The sequence below is a fragment of the Heliconius melpomene genome, chromosome 1 (genome assembly GCF_056956725.1).
Source record: "Heliconius melpomene rosina isolate 202511_hmr_F chromosome 1, ASM5695672v1, whole genome shotgun sequence".
Taxonomy (NCBI): Eukaryota; Metazoa; Arthropoda; class Insecta; order Lepidoptera; family Nymphalidae; genus Heliconius; species Heliconius melpomene.
The window spans coordinates 15,144,024-15,159,155 of record NC_140389.1 but is presented as its reverse complement, the minus strand read 5'-3'; the positions used below and the strand labels follow the sequence as shown (position 1 = coordinate 15,159,155).

At 29.9% G+C, this 15,132-nt stretch overlaps 2 protein-coding genes and 1 non-coding gene across 3 annotated transcripts; 1 reads left to right on the top strand and 2 right to left on the bottom strand.

The window, feature by feature from the left end:
• Window positions 1-2,282: 2,282 nt before the first annotated feature.
• On the bottom strand, window positions 2,283-6,808 carry Ppt2 (palmitoyl-protein thioesterase 2). Its single transcript, XM_085190796.1, has 6 exons — window positions 6,446-6,808; window positions 5,908-6,049; window positions 5,606-5,713; window positions 5,142-5,313; window positions 3,824-3,925; window positions 2,283-3,543 (listed from the first exon to the last, which is right to left on the bottom strand). The coding sequence occupies exons 1-6, from the start codon at window positions 6,578-6,580 to the stop codon at window positions 3,345-3,347; spliced, it is 858 nt and encodes a 285-aa protein (XP_085046922.1). The 5' UTR covers window positions 6,581-6,808; the 3' UTR covers window positions 2,283-3,344.
• On the bottom strand, window positions 4,805-4,876 carry TRNAQ-CUG (transfer RNA glutamine (anticodon CUG)). The gene has a single exon. It is a non-coding gene; the product is annotated as a tRNA-Gln (tRNA).
• Window positions 6,809-7,204: 396 nt separating the features above from the next.
• l(2)k09022 (HEAT repeat containing 1 homolog l(2)k09022) lies at window positions 7,205-14,653 on the top strand. The gene is made up of 5 exons (XM_085190468.1): window positions 7,205-7,306; window positions 7,389-8,586; window positions 8,972-13,480; window positions 13,729-14,148; window positions 14,429-14,653. Exons 2-5 carry the CDS (start codon window positions 7,418-7,420, stop codon window positions 14,619-14,621), a joined length of 6,291 nt encoding a protein of 2,096 aa, XP_085046594.1. The 5' UTR covers window positions 7,205-7,306; window positions 7,389-7,417; the 3' UTR covers window positions 14,622-14,653.
• Window positions 14,654-15,132: the final 479 nt, after the last annotated feature.

Genomic DNA, 15,132 nt, shown 5'->3' with positions numbered 1-15,132 from the left:
ATGTACATAATTACACGAAGATATTCGCATCAGTGAGATTAGGTAAGACACGCTATAGGCACTAATAAGAGCGCACCTAAATTATTTACATAATATTATATAACTTGTGTATGTATGTAAATTGTATAACATAAAAATATTTTAAAGTAGTGACGTAAAAATATGTATTAGTCATACATTTTTGACATGTTCAAATTATCTAATCTCATAGTGAATATTTGTTTGACAGTACGTATACTTATTTCAAGAAATACCGTTTGATTCATATTTTTATCAGTTACGTCTTACATATTTTAGTTATTACACAAAAATCGAAATATTTTGAACAATTGGGGAAAAAAAATGTAGGATATTATTTTAGTTCTGCGTAAATAAGTGATAGATAAAGTGCATTTTTTTGGAGCTCGTTTTTAATAATTGCTTTTTTTATACATAAATTGATATAGGGAGAAGTCAAGGCCGCGCTTTTGCCTCGACACCAGGGCGAAGAAATGGAAATATATATTTTAATAAATATTTCATCTCCTCGAGTGGGGATCGAACCCACAACCAGTCAGTTTTACTGCGCCACGACTGTGGCGATCAATCTCTATAACTGATGCTGATTGTCTAATAGTTTTGTTGTTCAGTTACATTACACATTGACTGTAGCGTTACTTAAGTACTTATTCAAATTATATTTTCAAACCATCCAAGAAAAAAACTTTATCCAAATCGGTCCAGATACACACGTGCAAAGAGGAGTTAATAAATATAAAATTATTATTACAAAAACCAGTCTGCACTCTACAGTGCTACTGGAACCTAACGGCACTTCTTCCGCTGTAATAGCAACGACCTAATAAATACTTACTTGTACTGTATTTTTTTTTTTATATTTTATCGTAATGATCTTTTGTGAACACCATTTTTAAGAGGCATTTTTTTATGTTCTGTGTGTGAACTGTGAACGTAGATTCGATTCAACCATTGCCATATTCCTCGTTTTAAATTTTGGTAACTAGACAAAGCCCAACTCATAATGTATCGAAAATATTGATGTGCATGGGAAACGGAGTATCTTAACACTAGGTCACTCTAGGACAATATCAGTGAAATACTGACTGAGATACTGCAAATAAAGTGAAAAAAACATCACCAACTTTGACCGACAAATTCTGTGGATATTCTTTCTAATTTTATATTTAAACACATTTAAGCTTTTATTTAAGCTTCACAAAAAAAACAAATAAATATTACCTCAAAAAATGAATTGTTACGACATCAAACACTTATGGCAAGAAAAAAAAAGTAATTCCCATACAATCAGATAAGACACTTAGCACGTAAGTGATGATTATTGATTGGTTGATAACACGTCATAATTAAGAAAAATTATACCTACTGCTCTATCGTGTCGTTAGGCATATATGTGAATATATATTTAAAAAAAATAAAAGATATGTTCCTATTTTTACACTTGTAGACAAAACCTATGGAAACAAATCCCATTCATTTCATGGTGCTTAGTATATGGTAGATAAGTTGGCGCCCGCAATTTTATTTAATAATCAATAAAAATAATTCCATATGAGCTATAAAAATAATTTAGGAAAACATTCATATTTTCTTCATTTTCAGAAAAAACTGGATTTACGATTCACTTTCCAATGAAAGGTCACCTTGTACGACAAATAGCGGCGTTGAGTTTCACCATTCAACAAGCAATATCTCTAAAAATTAGATGTTCCTAGTCTAGCGGAAAATGGAGAACTGAGTGTCATGACAATAGGTTCAATCTGCCATTCTTACTACGCAGAAGAGAACATAGAGCTATTGTTAACACAAACCACATTTAAACAGTGGTCATCGTAGCGCAGTGACATAGCTTTTGACTGTAAACCCGACGGTTGTGGGTTCCATTTCTATTGAGGATAACGAATCATTTATGTTTTCATTCCTCTCGCTCTGGTAACAAGACCAAACGGACGTTGAGTTCCGCCACTGAATATTGGGTGGAAAGAGGAACATATTATGATCGATCTGCTATAAAAAGTAAAAAACCAATGGTAAAAGTACCTTTCACGCTACCACTAGTACATACTTAAGTATTATTGAAATCACCATTGTTTTGTAGTATCGATATCATTCTGAACAATACATCAATTCATTAATTACTTACTCATTAATATAACGATTACTTGGAAATATATTTAATATTATGAAATTTAATATTAAATATATTATAATAAATTCTTATTAATTTATAGAGACTGTCAGGACTCTAAATGTAAAAAAAAAAATATAAAAAAAAGCTTTAATATATAAAAAAAATCACAAAATTCATAATCACAATTTAAAAGTGCTATCTTCTATCAGAAGTAATGATTTGTGTACATTTGTCTACTTACTCGTAATATAAAAAATTGCGAAAAATATATACTGGTAACATTTTTTTTGTTGATTAACTTATTGTTTATTTTTACACTGGCAAAGGCAACTTAATAAAATAAATTACTTAAAATAAAACTTTCGTTCATTTCATCTTATTTTTATATACGTTGCATCGTATATTATAAATGCGTCATGGCTTAAAATTCGTTATCACAATTACTATATACTAAAAACTGTTTACAATATTTCAGATCTATTTAGCCTCAGATGTATATTTGGAACATAATCTTAAATAGGTTATTAGTTTACTCATTACATTAGTACAAGACACTACATTTAAATTATCTATTTTGAAAAATCACATATCAAACATTCACACTTTATATATACTTTATTATTTAATTAAAAGCAGCTTCTGTTCAAATGATACTGATATGAATATTATTATATGTGGAATATTAATTGGCATGGTTCATTTAAAAAAATATGTATAGATTTTTTTAATAAATAATGTTAAGATTTAACTTTTTATTTTACTGCAATTTCTATAATAGCTGACTTTTATTCAAACAAGATTCAAATTATACTTAAACAGTTTAAATTCTTTATTTCTACCAGAGGTATATACAAAATGGTATTTTCACGTGACATTCGTAATAAAAAATTCTAAACTACTTGTTACAACCACAATTTGACACAAAGTTATATAAATACTACTCTAAGCTATTCATAATTACATTACATTTAGGTTATAATCTCAAAGAATTTCGTATTGTTTATTTTTATAAATTTGATTAAGTATATGAGTAAAAAAATCAGTAATTTAAATTTAATTTGATCAAATTAGGTATATATTGATACAGTAAAATACAGTACAATACAAATACGGTAAAATACAGTTCAAGACAAATACAGTAAAATACAGTTCAAAACAAATACAGTAAAATATAGTCCAGTAAACTAAATACAGTCTAATCTAAATAAGGTAATAAATAATCATCGACAATGCTCACATTCATATGCCAGTTGAAGTGATTGACTCCAGGCACTGTGACGACGTGCAGACGTTTGGTTTTGTCTAATGTTTTCAAACCTATTGTATCTGATAGATATATTTCTTGATCACGCATTTCTACAACTGTTTCATTTTCGTTGTAGTAACCGAATTGGCTGGAAAATAAAAAAAGTACTATTAATAGTTCAGGTTTACATGTAGGTATATGGTTTATATTATGGTTAAAGTAGTACCATAGTGTAGAAAATAATAAAAATATATGGACATATATGTTTAGTTTTTTTTTAAAAGAAAAAATAGTTCAATTACAGGTGCAAAAGAAATTTTCGTAATTTCATTATCATTCATTCATTCATTTCATTTTCGTAAATCAAAATTTACGCGATTTATCGCGACTTAAGTAAATACTTAGTTTCATTTAAAAATGTACAATACCTGCTTTGCCAAGGCGTTATAACTTGATCATCGGGACCTCCTATAAGCACGAGCCTCTTTAAGCGAAGTAAATTATTCTTAAAATCATCTGATTTGGCTGATCTGAAATAATAAAATATTAAAAATTATACAAAAAAGTGCACATAGACGCGTTTTGAAACAAGGTAAACGTAAGTTCACAGGAACATGTCACGTATTATTTTAAATTTAATACTACAATATACTATATTTTTACGAAGTAGGACATAGTATGACTTTTCCTCGAATTCCAATGATAATCTTGTGAAAATAAATTATTAAATATAATGTACGCAGCGTTGAGTTCCGCCCTGCTGCCGTCAACGCGCAATGCCTCGAAGTGAGGAACTTAGTGACGAACTTAACACCTACATACCGGATACAGTTGAACCTTAAAATACCGGAACCAGAACTCTAATTTCCTAATACACAATTAAGTACTTTTTTTATTTTTTGTAGCAGCGATATACGCAAAATATGCATCAAATTAAAAAATGAAAGCTCAAGCTCGTACTCAGGTACATAATATAGTCTAATAATTATTTATTTATATAAATAAGTTTTCGTTATAAACTATATATTTTTTTAATTTTTAATATGTAATTATTTTAACGTTTCCTATACTATTGTTAAGATGGCGACAACGTCATGATTATCAAAAACAATAATAAAATTTATAACGATAATGATGACGTTCAATAAGTTCAATGATTTCGCTTATCTCTGACTCTGACCTCAATATGAAGGCTTAGGATATAAAAAAAATAGTAAATGACGCTTATGGTGACTTTGAAAAACAATAATATAATATATAGCTACGTATATTAGCAACATTTTAAATACTTTGAAAAAATATTGAATAATAAAAAAAATCACAATAAATTATTTAATAGTAAATTTCTAAGAAAATTATGAAAAAAAAAGTAAGCAAGAGTTATAAAAAAAATAAGAAACAAAAAAGCCAGGTTCCACCGAGATTTGAACTCGGATCGCTGGATTCAGAGTCCAGAGTGCTAACCATTACACCATGGAACCAGTTGACTATAATGTCAAAATTTTCGTTTTGATACTTCATAGAAATAGAAATATTATTAAAAAATATTTGAAATAAAACTTGATTTAAGGCGTATAAATCACAAAAAATGCCATTTGTAGCAATAAATACCACCAAAAATGTGTCAAATCTAGATTAAAATATTGTATATTAATTAAATTTCATATAATTGATCTGTATCAAAAACTATTGAGTAAACTTACTGCACCATTATGGCTTCAGTAAATAATAATTAATAATACTTACACTATATGATTGTTAATATATGGCAGATATACACTGTATGATTCATACAAATTTTTATGGTATGGGTCCTTCCAATAATTCCCTACAGATGTATGTTGTCCCACTCTAGAGTAGAACAGTTCATAGGCACTTTGTTTTACTAGCCCAGGGAATACAATATGGAGAAAGCCGGCTGAAAATGTAGAGTGAAAAATTTAAATCATATTGAAAACAATCTGTCATATGACTCAGCTGATACACAGCATATGACTGTAAGTCAATATATAAATGGTAATACCATTTCTATTTTCGAAGAGATAGATATTTTGTTTTTACCAAATTATATCTTTTACTTTAAAAACAATAAAAAATATATATTTAACACATTAAACGATAGATCAAAACACTTAAGTTGTATAATAATTTATTAAAATAAGATAACCAATTAGTAAATAAAGCATACATATTATAATTGGTTTACTGACCTCCATATTGACCCGCTTGAGGTGAACTCAGTGATATAAAAGTGCTAACTGATACATTTGGAAATGTTTGCACAATGCCTCTAGCTATTAAGCCTCCTTGAGAATAACCTTAAATGAAACAAAAAAAACCATAACCAAAAAATATTAAAGATGATGTTATGGGTGCAGTGGGGCAGCATTTGTCTGTAAGCACAATGGTTGTCATTTTAATTCCCACTCATTCAAATAAATTATTCTCATTACCATGTTCATGTCGTCTCAGTTCCATGTAATAAACATATATGAATATAAAAATATTTTACCAATAAGATTTATTCCATCTGGATATTTACTGGAAATATTAGCAACATCCAGTCCAATTTCCAATACCTGATGCCACATAGTCTCTAAGCTGGACCAACTTTCAAATCTATTCACATTGTAAACTTTTGTGCCCGGATGTTTCTGAAGCCATAATAGGAAAATGAGATTAATTATATAGAAAAAAAATATATAAAAAAAATCACTAAAAATATAAATATATATTTTTTAAATTAATTTTATTCTTAAAAATTAAATTTATGCTAAATGAGGTACCTCTTTTTATTATTTTAATATTAAAAGCTTAGACATTTAACTTAAACCCTGTAAATGTTATTATTTAATAAATTATTATTTTGTTTTCTTACTATGAATATTAATAAAAAATTGATATATGCACAATTAAAACTTATCATAAAAAAATACATACTATATTTTTTTAAATTGATTATTTATTAAAGTGATATCTAACCGAGTTTTTATATAGGTAAATACAAAAAAAATACCTAAATAACATTTTTAATAAAAATCTAAAATTACCTCTTGAATTCTACGACTTATCATCTCCATACTCCCACTTCCTGTCATGATACCATGAATTAAAACGACTGGCTTATAACTTAGACATGAGTTGGCAAAAATAAATAATAAGAAAATAATCAAGTTCGGTGCCATACTCTTTAAAAACTTTGAATTCGAGAACAAAGAAAATTATCTATTGTACACGTTGTGTTAAAACTAACAATAAATAATAGTTATAGAAGAATAAAGTAAATTAATTGCATCATTTCATTTAACAAAGCAAAATTTGCGCATTAATTTAAATTTTATTGACGTAAACAACTTATGATTTAACAAAACACAAAAGTGTACATCCAAACGCGGTGACGTTTATAAAATAAATGTTATTTTGAATGGCTGAGCTGAAGATTATTGAACGGATATGTTCATTCAATATAACAGGGAGCTAAACAAAAATAAATATGAATAAATGTTATTTTTAAGTGAAAATATAATTTTATATTTTCATTAAGATCATTATTCTGTAATCGTTGCTAGGTAGAATGTATTAATGTTAAATGTATGAAATATTTGTTCTGAAATTTAATTAATTTAGTTTTCGACTTATTTTTACATATAAAACATTCATATAAAAGTTTACATATAAAAATATGTGAATGTAATTGAGGTCGTAGTCGTAGGTCTCTGATCAAAATATGAGAATGAGTATTTTAAAAAAAGAATGAATGATTAAACTATTAGATAATTAGCCAATGTGACAGTTCCAATTGTCGGTTTCTCGTTTGACAACTGACACGAAATGTCAATAACACGTGTTTCGTGGTTATAATTGCCGCTTTAAATTGTTGATTGCTAAAAATATTTTTATTAGTGAATGTGGTAAGATTTTATCATAGTAAAATTTGAGATCTTATATATTTAAGTTTATCAGTGGTAAAACTAGTATGTATATTCTTTACAGGCTACTGTGAAACATAGTTATCTTTAATAATGGCAGCTACATCTTTAGCAGAGCAATTGAAAAAGCTATCAGTACCACAATCTGGTATTTATAAAGATGATAAGAAAAAGGCTTCTTTACTTTTTGACCCTAAAGAAGCTGCGTTAAAGGATCGCGATACTTTCTATGAAATCGGTCTTAGTGGATTAAAAGAGTTAATTGCTCTATATGAGGGATTTCGAGTGTATGAAGATTCACTATTTAGTGTTTCATCAAAAGATTTTGAACGTGCTGTTCAGAGTAAGGAAGTAAACAAGAATTTGGACCAAACAATTGAAAAGTTTCTTATTCAGCTATCTCCATATTTTCTGCTTCAATCCTCTCACAAAGCTTTGGAATGGCTAGTAAATAGATACAGCATACACCAATACAACCAAGATGCGATAATGATGTTGATACTGCCATACCATGAAACGAAAATATTTGTGCGTTTCATTCAGTTATTTGAATTATCCTCAACTTCAAACAGATGGAATTGGCTAGAACCAATTCAAAAACGTGGAATTGTTTTGGCAAAGCAAGTCCTTCATAACCAATGTGTTTCAAACACATCAACTTTACAATTCATTGCTAAAACAACATTAAAATATGTGACAGAATTTGGGGACAGAGCAACACAACTGAACACTGTGTATGCATTTTTTTGCTCAAGTGCAATTGGTACTATGAACACAAGTAAATATGTTAATGAAGCCATTATCAATGCTTTATTACCAACATTAATACAAGGATTTGAATCCCCTATTATAGATTTTAGATCATCCTCGCACATAGTCTTAGGCTATCTATCTACTAAAGCAATGTTTAAAAAAAGTACCATAAATGATTTAATTGCACGTCTTTTTACAACTAATTTTGACTTAACATATGATGTAGTATTGTTAATAAATCTAATATACACAAACCAAAAGCATTTAACTAAAATGACTTCAGACATCTTAGGTAATATTTCTGTTGATGTTATGAATATTATGTGTGATAATTTAAAGAAACTAATTGAACTAGGTATTAGTATTCAAACATTCAGTGTAGTGTTTTTGTCGAGTTTACTGCCATTGGTTCAAGATAATATAGAGGATTTTATAAGATTCTGTCAACTGCCCCAGATATTTATTGATGAAGTTGATTTAAAACATCAGCAACCGGAGAAAATTGTTAAGTATGTTAATAAATTGTAATTTTTTTTTGTTTTTTAAAGCTTAATGCTGTAGCAGGCATATAGCACAACCAGCAGAGAAAACCTAGTGTAAGGCACTCTGCTTCCAATGCTTAACGTGATTTTTTTTACACACTGTATGTTAAATTGCAGCATTCAACACTACACTGTAACTTGTTAACAAAGGATTCCACACATAGCAGGGTAATGAAAATAATAAACTCTCACTTTCAATACTCCCAAACAACTGTCGTGTTATCAGACGCTATGCTGCTGAGCCTAAAGTCTTCTAGGCTTTTTGTTTTTCATTCAATTATACCTAAAAGATAAATTCTGTAAATTTTTTTGTATGTATGTAATTATTAAATTTTCTCTTCAAATTTTTCAGTTGCATACTAGATGCAGTTGTGTCTACAAAAGAGGATAGTGATGATGGAAGTGACTTGGAAATTATTGATGATGATGATGGTTTTTCTAATAAAATCTTAAGTTGGTATTCAAAATTTTTGAAAGATGTTGAAAATAAATATTCAGATGTGTTTGACAAAGTTATTAAAAAGCAAATGGGCTCTGATAGTAATCTTTCGCCACAGAAAAAAGCACAGCTTTCAAAAGTGTTAGGATTCAAACCTGCCGTCGCCCATAAAATTGGAGGAAAATATTTATTTGAAAATTTAAACCACATTAATCCAAACTTACGTGTTGAAGCTGTAAATTATATAGCAAAAGAGTTTCAATCTCTTAAAATTGAAAATGTAGAGTTTGTGAAAGATTCCATTATTAGTAGACTCAAAGATGATAACGAAAACGTCGTTTTAGCAGCTTTAGAAATTCCTGATAATAATTTACAAGATATTTTGAATGAAGATGATTTGACAAATGTTTTTGTTTATATTGCTAATAAACATTCTAAGAAATGGGTTAATGTGAGACACAATGCTATAAAGAAATTTTGTTCTCTAAACACTTTACCAGTAAATCATGATATAGTTTTAGCTATTATGCCATATTTGTTCCCAAAAAATAGTGATTTAGCTGAACTTACGTATCATATTATAAAATCACCATGGGGTGAAAAAAAATTTTTCAAGAAAAATTTCAATATTACCGACTCGATAAAACGTAATTATGAAGCTTTGAATGAAATAATTTTAAAAATTCTATTCAATAATGCGACAATAAGTTTTAATGAAATACTCGATATTAATCGTTTAAACAAAGAGAAGACTCTCGACGTTTGTTTTTACGTACTTCTTAAATCCTGTTCATTGAAAAATGGCTCTATACAAGATACTACAGATATATTAAATTTAGTTTTGGAATCAATTGAAAGTAGAGCAATAGTGTCTAGTACTGAGACTTCAAATTTTTCGCCGGACGTTATTTTAGAATTGATAAAGTTAGGAAAAAAAGATCAAATTTTATTTGAAATGCTTGAATATGTCTTCTCAAAAATAACAGATAAAATTGAACCCAGCGCTATTACGAAACCTTGGTGTAATCTATTAAAAGATTCGAAAACAATCCTTATTAGACGATTGTATGAAATTTTCATAACCGGCTGTGGAATTAAGTCCTATGCGGATAACTATGCGAAATTACTTCAAAAGCTTTTGCAAAAGTTATTTAAGAGCCCCAAAGAGAAGTTTGAATTTTTAGCTAATATCGCTACTGGGCATATTATTTACGCGAATGATCCAAAAGACGTATTTACACCAGAACTTCAATTAAGAAGTTTGAAGTTAATGAGTAATTTTCTTTTTGTTCTGTCTGATGATTGGATATATGATTCTGACGTACTTATATTAACAGTACTATTTAATCTGAATAATCCATTACCTTCGATACGAAAATGTGTAATAGATCTCGTTAAAAAAATTGTTTGTAATGATTCAAAGAAAAATTTGGTCTATGTTCAACTATTAAAGGAGTTGATATCTCATGAGGAAGAATTAGTTTTAGATCACGAACAATTGCCTCAAATTTTGAAGACAATTTTGACACAGCAGTCTGTTGGAACTAAGATTTTTAGAAAAAACTGTTTACTTAAACTTACCTCGATCTTAATTGGTGACATTCCGTCTCACATAAAATCAGCGTTAGTAAAAATCTTATCACATATTAATAACGCTAATACGTTCTGCCACATTATACCATCGCTAAATGGCTTACAAAAGATCATAAAACAAAATGAGTTGGACAAAAAGTTTACTTTTGATATTTATGAATCTAATCTAATAAAAACTGTGTATGAGCAAATAAATGAAACTACAATAACAACGCTTAATAAAGAACAAGTATGGAATTCAGTTAATATAGGTTTAAAAGAATATAGAGAATGTGTTGTGAGTGAAGATCAAAAATGTATCAGTCCAAGTGTACTAATAATAAAACAGATTAATGAGAATGTCTTTGCTAAAGTTCCTGATGAAAAATCAAAAGATCTACTCTATCTTATAGCATTTGCTGGCACCTTCAGTAACAATCCAACAATATCAAGTGCAGCGTCTAAAGCTATTAAGAAAATACACATAAAATTTGAACATTTCAAACCTATTCTTGATGGCATGCTCAATGCAGCAGACCCTACAATTAATATGTCGAAGAAAAAGAAAGCTACAGTATCAATGCTCTCTTATCAATTAGCTGAAACGGATGAGTGGCGACTTGGTGTTACACTACTGGAATATGTTCAGAGCAAAAAGAAAATGTCTGTTGATAACGCTTTTGTAACCATTTTATTCCAATTACTAAATAAATGCTTAAGGTTCGAAGAACAATCTTACGTCGAATATACAAAACAATTGATTTTGTCTTCCCTTTGGTACTTCTGTAAGAAATTCGTGAATGATAAGGACAAAGATCAATTGAGGTTAATAAAAAGTATATTTGATGTAGAAACTATAGTACAGTGTATAAGAGGAACACAAAATCCACAAACTCAGCACCACGCTTTGATACTTCTATCTCATGCCGCTTATATGCTACCAGAGCAAGTTCTTCATCATACTATGGAAATATTTACCTTCATGGGATCATCTGTCCTTAGACATGACGACGCTTACAGCTTCCAAATAATAACGAAAATTATAGAGACCCTCGTACCCATTTTGGTGAAATTAGACAGAAATGTTGAAGAGTTAACAGAAAAAGAACTGCAACAATTACAAAAACGTGTGGTTCCAGTTTTACGAATATTTGCGGATGTTGTTCTACATGTCCCGGAACATAGAAGATTGCCACTTTATAAGAAATTAATTGAAACTCTAGGACCAAATCAGTTCCTTTGGGTTTTTCTTGCTCTACTACTTGAAACTCATATTGCCCACGGCAATGAAAATAAGAAAAAAGACAAACGTCCGCCGAGAACGTTAGCTGAGCAAGAGTCACCTATAAATAGGTTAGACTTTGGACAAAGTATTTTGCTTGAGTTTTCACCGGAAATATGTATGGAGAATCTTATTAAATTGACAATTTATATGAAATCCTTGCCAATACAAAAAGATGAGAACTCTATGGATACAGATGTCGATCCAAGTGATATATTTAGTGTCAATGGCCATACACCAATTCAATTACGACACTATAAATACGTCATCGTTACTTTTATGAACAGTTGTTTATCGTCGTCGAGATTCATTCAACATAACAGCCAATCTGTAGACATAAAGTGCATGGAATCTCATTATAAGCAATACATAATAAATATTCTGACTTTTATTCAGAGTATATCTAAGGTTGGAGATGAAAAAACTGCGAAATACTGGCGTGTGATGTTACATCACAGTTACGATTTATTGGACCATACCAACAACTTGCTTTCAGCTCCAATGTTCTTATCGGTCGTTCGAGGCTTATTCAAACATACATTACAAACTGTAAGGAGAAAATCTATGGAATTGCTAAATTCAAAAGTGCAATTTAGCCCTGAAATGTTCGCTGAAGTAGACAAGGACCTGCTATTCTCATTACTTCCAGCGTTGTTGGAAATTGTAAAAACAATTGAGACTCCACCTCTAAATCAGGATGAAAATGTGGCCTTGGAAATAGAGCTCAACCAACAAACAGCCCTCTTATCTCTTAAACTATTAACACGAATGTTAGCTACAGAACACCCTGAGCCATTTAAGCCTGTTCTGGAAGCAGTTACAGAGTATACATGCAACTCTAGTATACCTGGTAATGTGATGGCGTCTATAGTCCTCTGTTTGGCTGAACTTTGCGGTAATTTGAAAGCACATGCTTTGGGCAGCTTGAGGAAGTTTATGCCAGCTTTAATAAAAGTTTTAAAGAAGCAGCGTAAATGTGAAACTCCCGAGCTGGTCTTGCTAAGTACCGTCACAGCAATATCCAAGATTGTTGAGAGCTTGCCACTATTCTTAAGTCCATACTTACAAAAAATACTCTACGAATACGCTATATTGCTTGGCAAATGGCAAGCAGGTGATCAAGAATGCAGTAAAGTTTCAGCGATTGTATCGAAATTGGTGAACATTAAGAAAAAGATAGCCAGTTCTATTCCGCCGAGAGTTTTGATACCGGTAGCTAATGAAACTCACCAATTGATTTTGGAGAAAGAAAACTATGACGCAGTTGGTCCTGTCATGTCGATTTTAGCTGATAGCTTTGCTAACGTGACGACAGCTGACTTTAAGACTCTACAGCAGGATTTGACGTCTTTCTTCCTATCAGCCCTTCAGTTGCGGGGTGAAGCGTCCGATAAGAATATAAGCGAAGATATAATTGATTCGGCTGAAGACGAAGTTGTTAAGGCTTTAGTGAGTCTTGTGTTGAAGCTTTCTGAGACTAACTTCAGGCCGTTCTATTTCAAGATCTATGATTGGGCGATTAGGACTAATATAGAGGGATGTAAGGATAGAACAATTACTTTTTATAGGTAAGTATTGTTAATTATTTATTAATGTGTTTTTTTATATAGACATAATATCTAAGTTAAAAGTTTTACTTAGATCTAGTTAGATTATCTAAATTTGGAAATAATGATTACATTTTTTCTTAGACAACTCTCATAATCTATAGTTTTATACTTTGTACAAACAACTTGTAGTATCAAAAGATATAAAATTAATTGGAAAAAATGTTTGTTTCACGAATATGTATTATTTAAATAAATCTCTATTTCAGGCTAAGCAGCGCAATAGCAGAAAAACTAAAAGGCTTATTCGTATTATTTGCTGGACATTTCATCAAAAACGCTGCAGAACTTCTAGATTCATGTAATAATAGCAAAACTGAAGACCTTTTCTTTGAGACCGACGACAAAAACATTTTACTTGTCAATTATATAATAAAAACTTTACACATTGTCTTTTTGTACGACAGTCAAAGTTTTGTCAATAAGGATAGGTTTGAAACGCTAATGCAGCCGGTTGTAGATCAATTGGAAAATACTGTGGGTGGGATTTCCAGTCTTAAGTCAAGGACGTCAGAGTTGATTATTCCCTGTATATCTCAATTCGCGGTTGCTACAGCTGATGATTCCCTATGGAAGCTCTTGAATTATCAAGTGCTTTTGAAGACAAGGCATAATGAAGCGGAAATAAGGTATTTTCCATTTTGTTATAAATTTTTCTTTGAGTTTGTGTTGATATTTTCTAATTAGAATTAGATTTTTAGTTTGAAAGTTAAATTTATAATATTATGTATTTGTATGCTAGCTAAGTTAAGTTATGTATTTTTTGTCTGTGTCATTGGGTGACGGAGTAGAATATTCCCTATCTCGCAAAATGCAAATAAGAGATAATAAAAATCTGAATAATCCTTCGTTGTAAAGAAGCTATTAGTGCTATCTTATATAATACAATATATTTTTTGTCTTTTCCAGACTAGCCGGCTTAGATTGCTTAGTGGCTATGGCCTCGCAATTAGGATCAAATTGGCTACCGTTACTAGCGGAAAGCGTGCCTTTCCTCGCCGAGCTATTAGAAGATGGTGACCAAAGGATAGAAAATGCAACTAAAAATGCTGTAAGGACACTGGAACAAATACTTGGCGAGCCATTAGAGAAATATTTTTAATATTTTTTTGTAAAATAAATGGATAAGATTTAGTATTTACTTTTATTTTTTGCCTTACAAGTATAGCCATGAGAACTATAATTTAGTTTAAGTGCTTTCTATTGTTTTATTTAATTGTTGTAGTTATTTTTACGTAGACACAGTATATTAAAATTAGTAAAAGAAAATATAAATGCATACAATATCATATCTTTTTATGCATTTTTTAGTTAAATTCTAAAAACACTCAATAACGATTCTTTAAAGAAAAACAATACTTGTCCTTCCTCGCTATATTAAAACTGCGAAAAAATTTTGATGAATCCCAATTTTTTTTCGAAGAAAACGGTAAACATGGCGCCATCTATTAGCATCAATCTTAACTAGAAAGACTTTAATTGGCCTTGTAAATTACTACTATATAATTCTTAAAATAATGTAGAGATGGCGCTGTTCCTGAAACGGGCCTAGTAATAAATATTCTTTTATAAAATACATAAGTTATACAAAGATAGATAAATTATAAACAAAA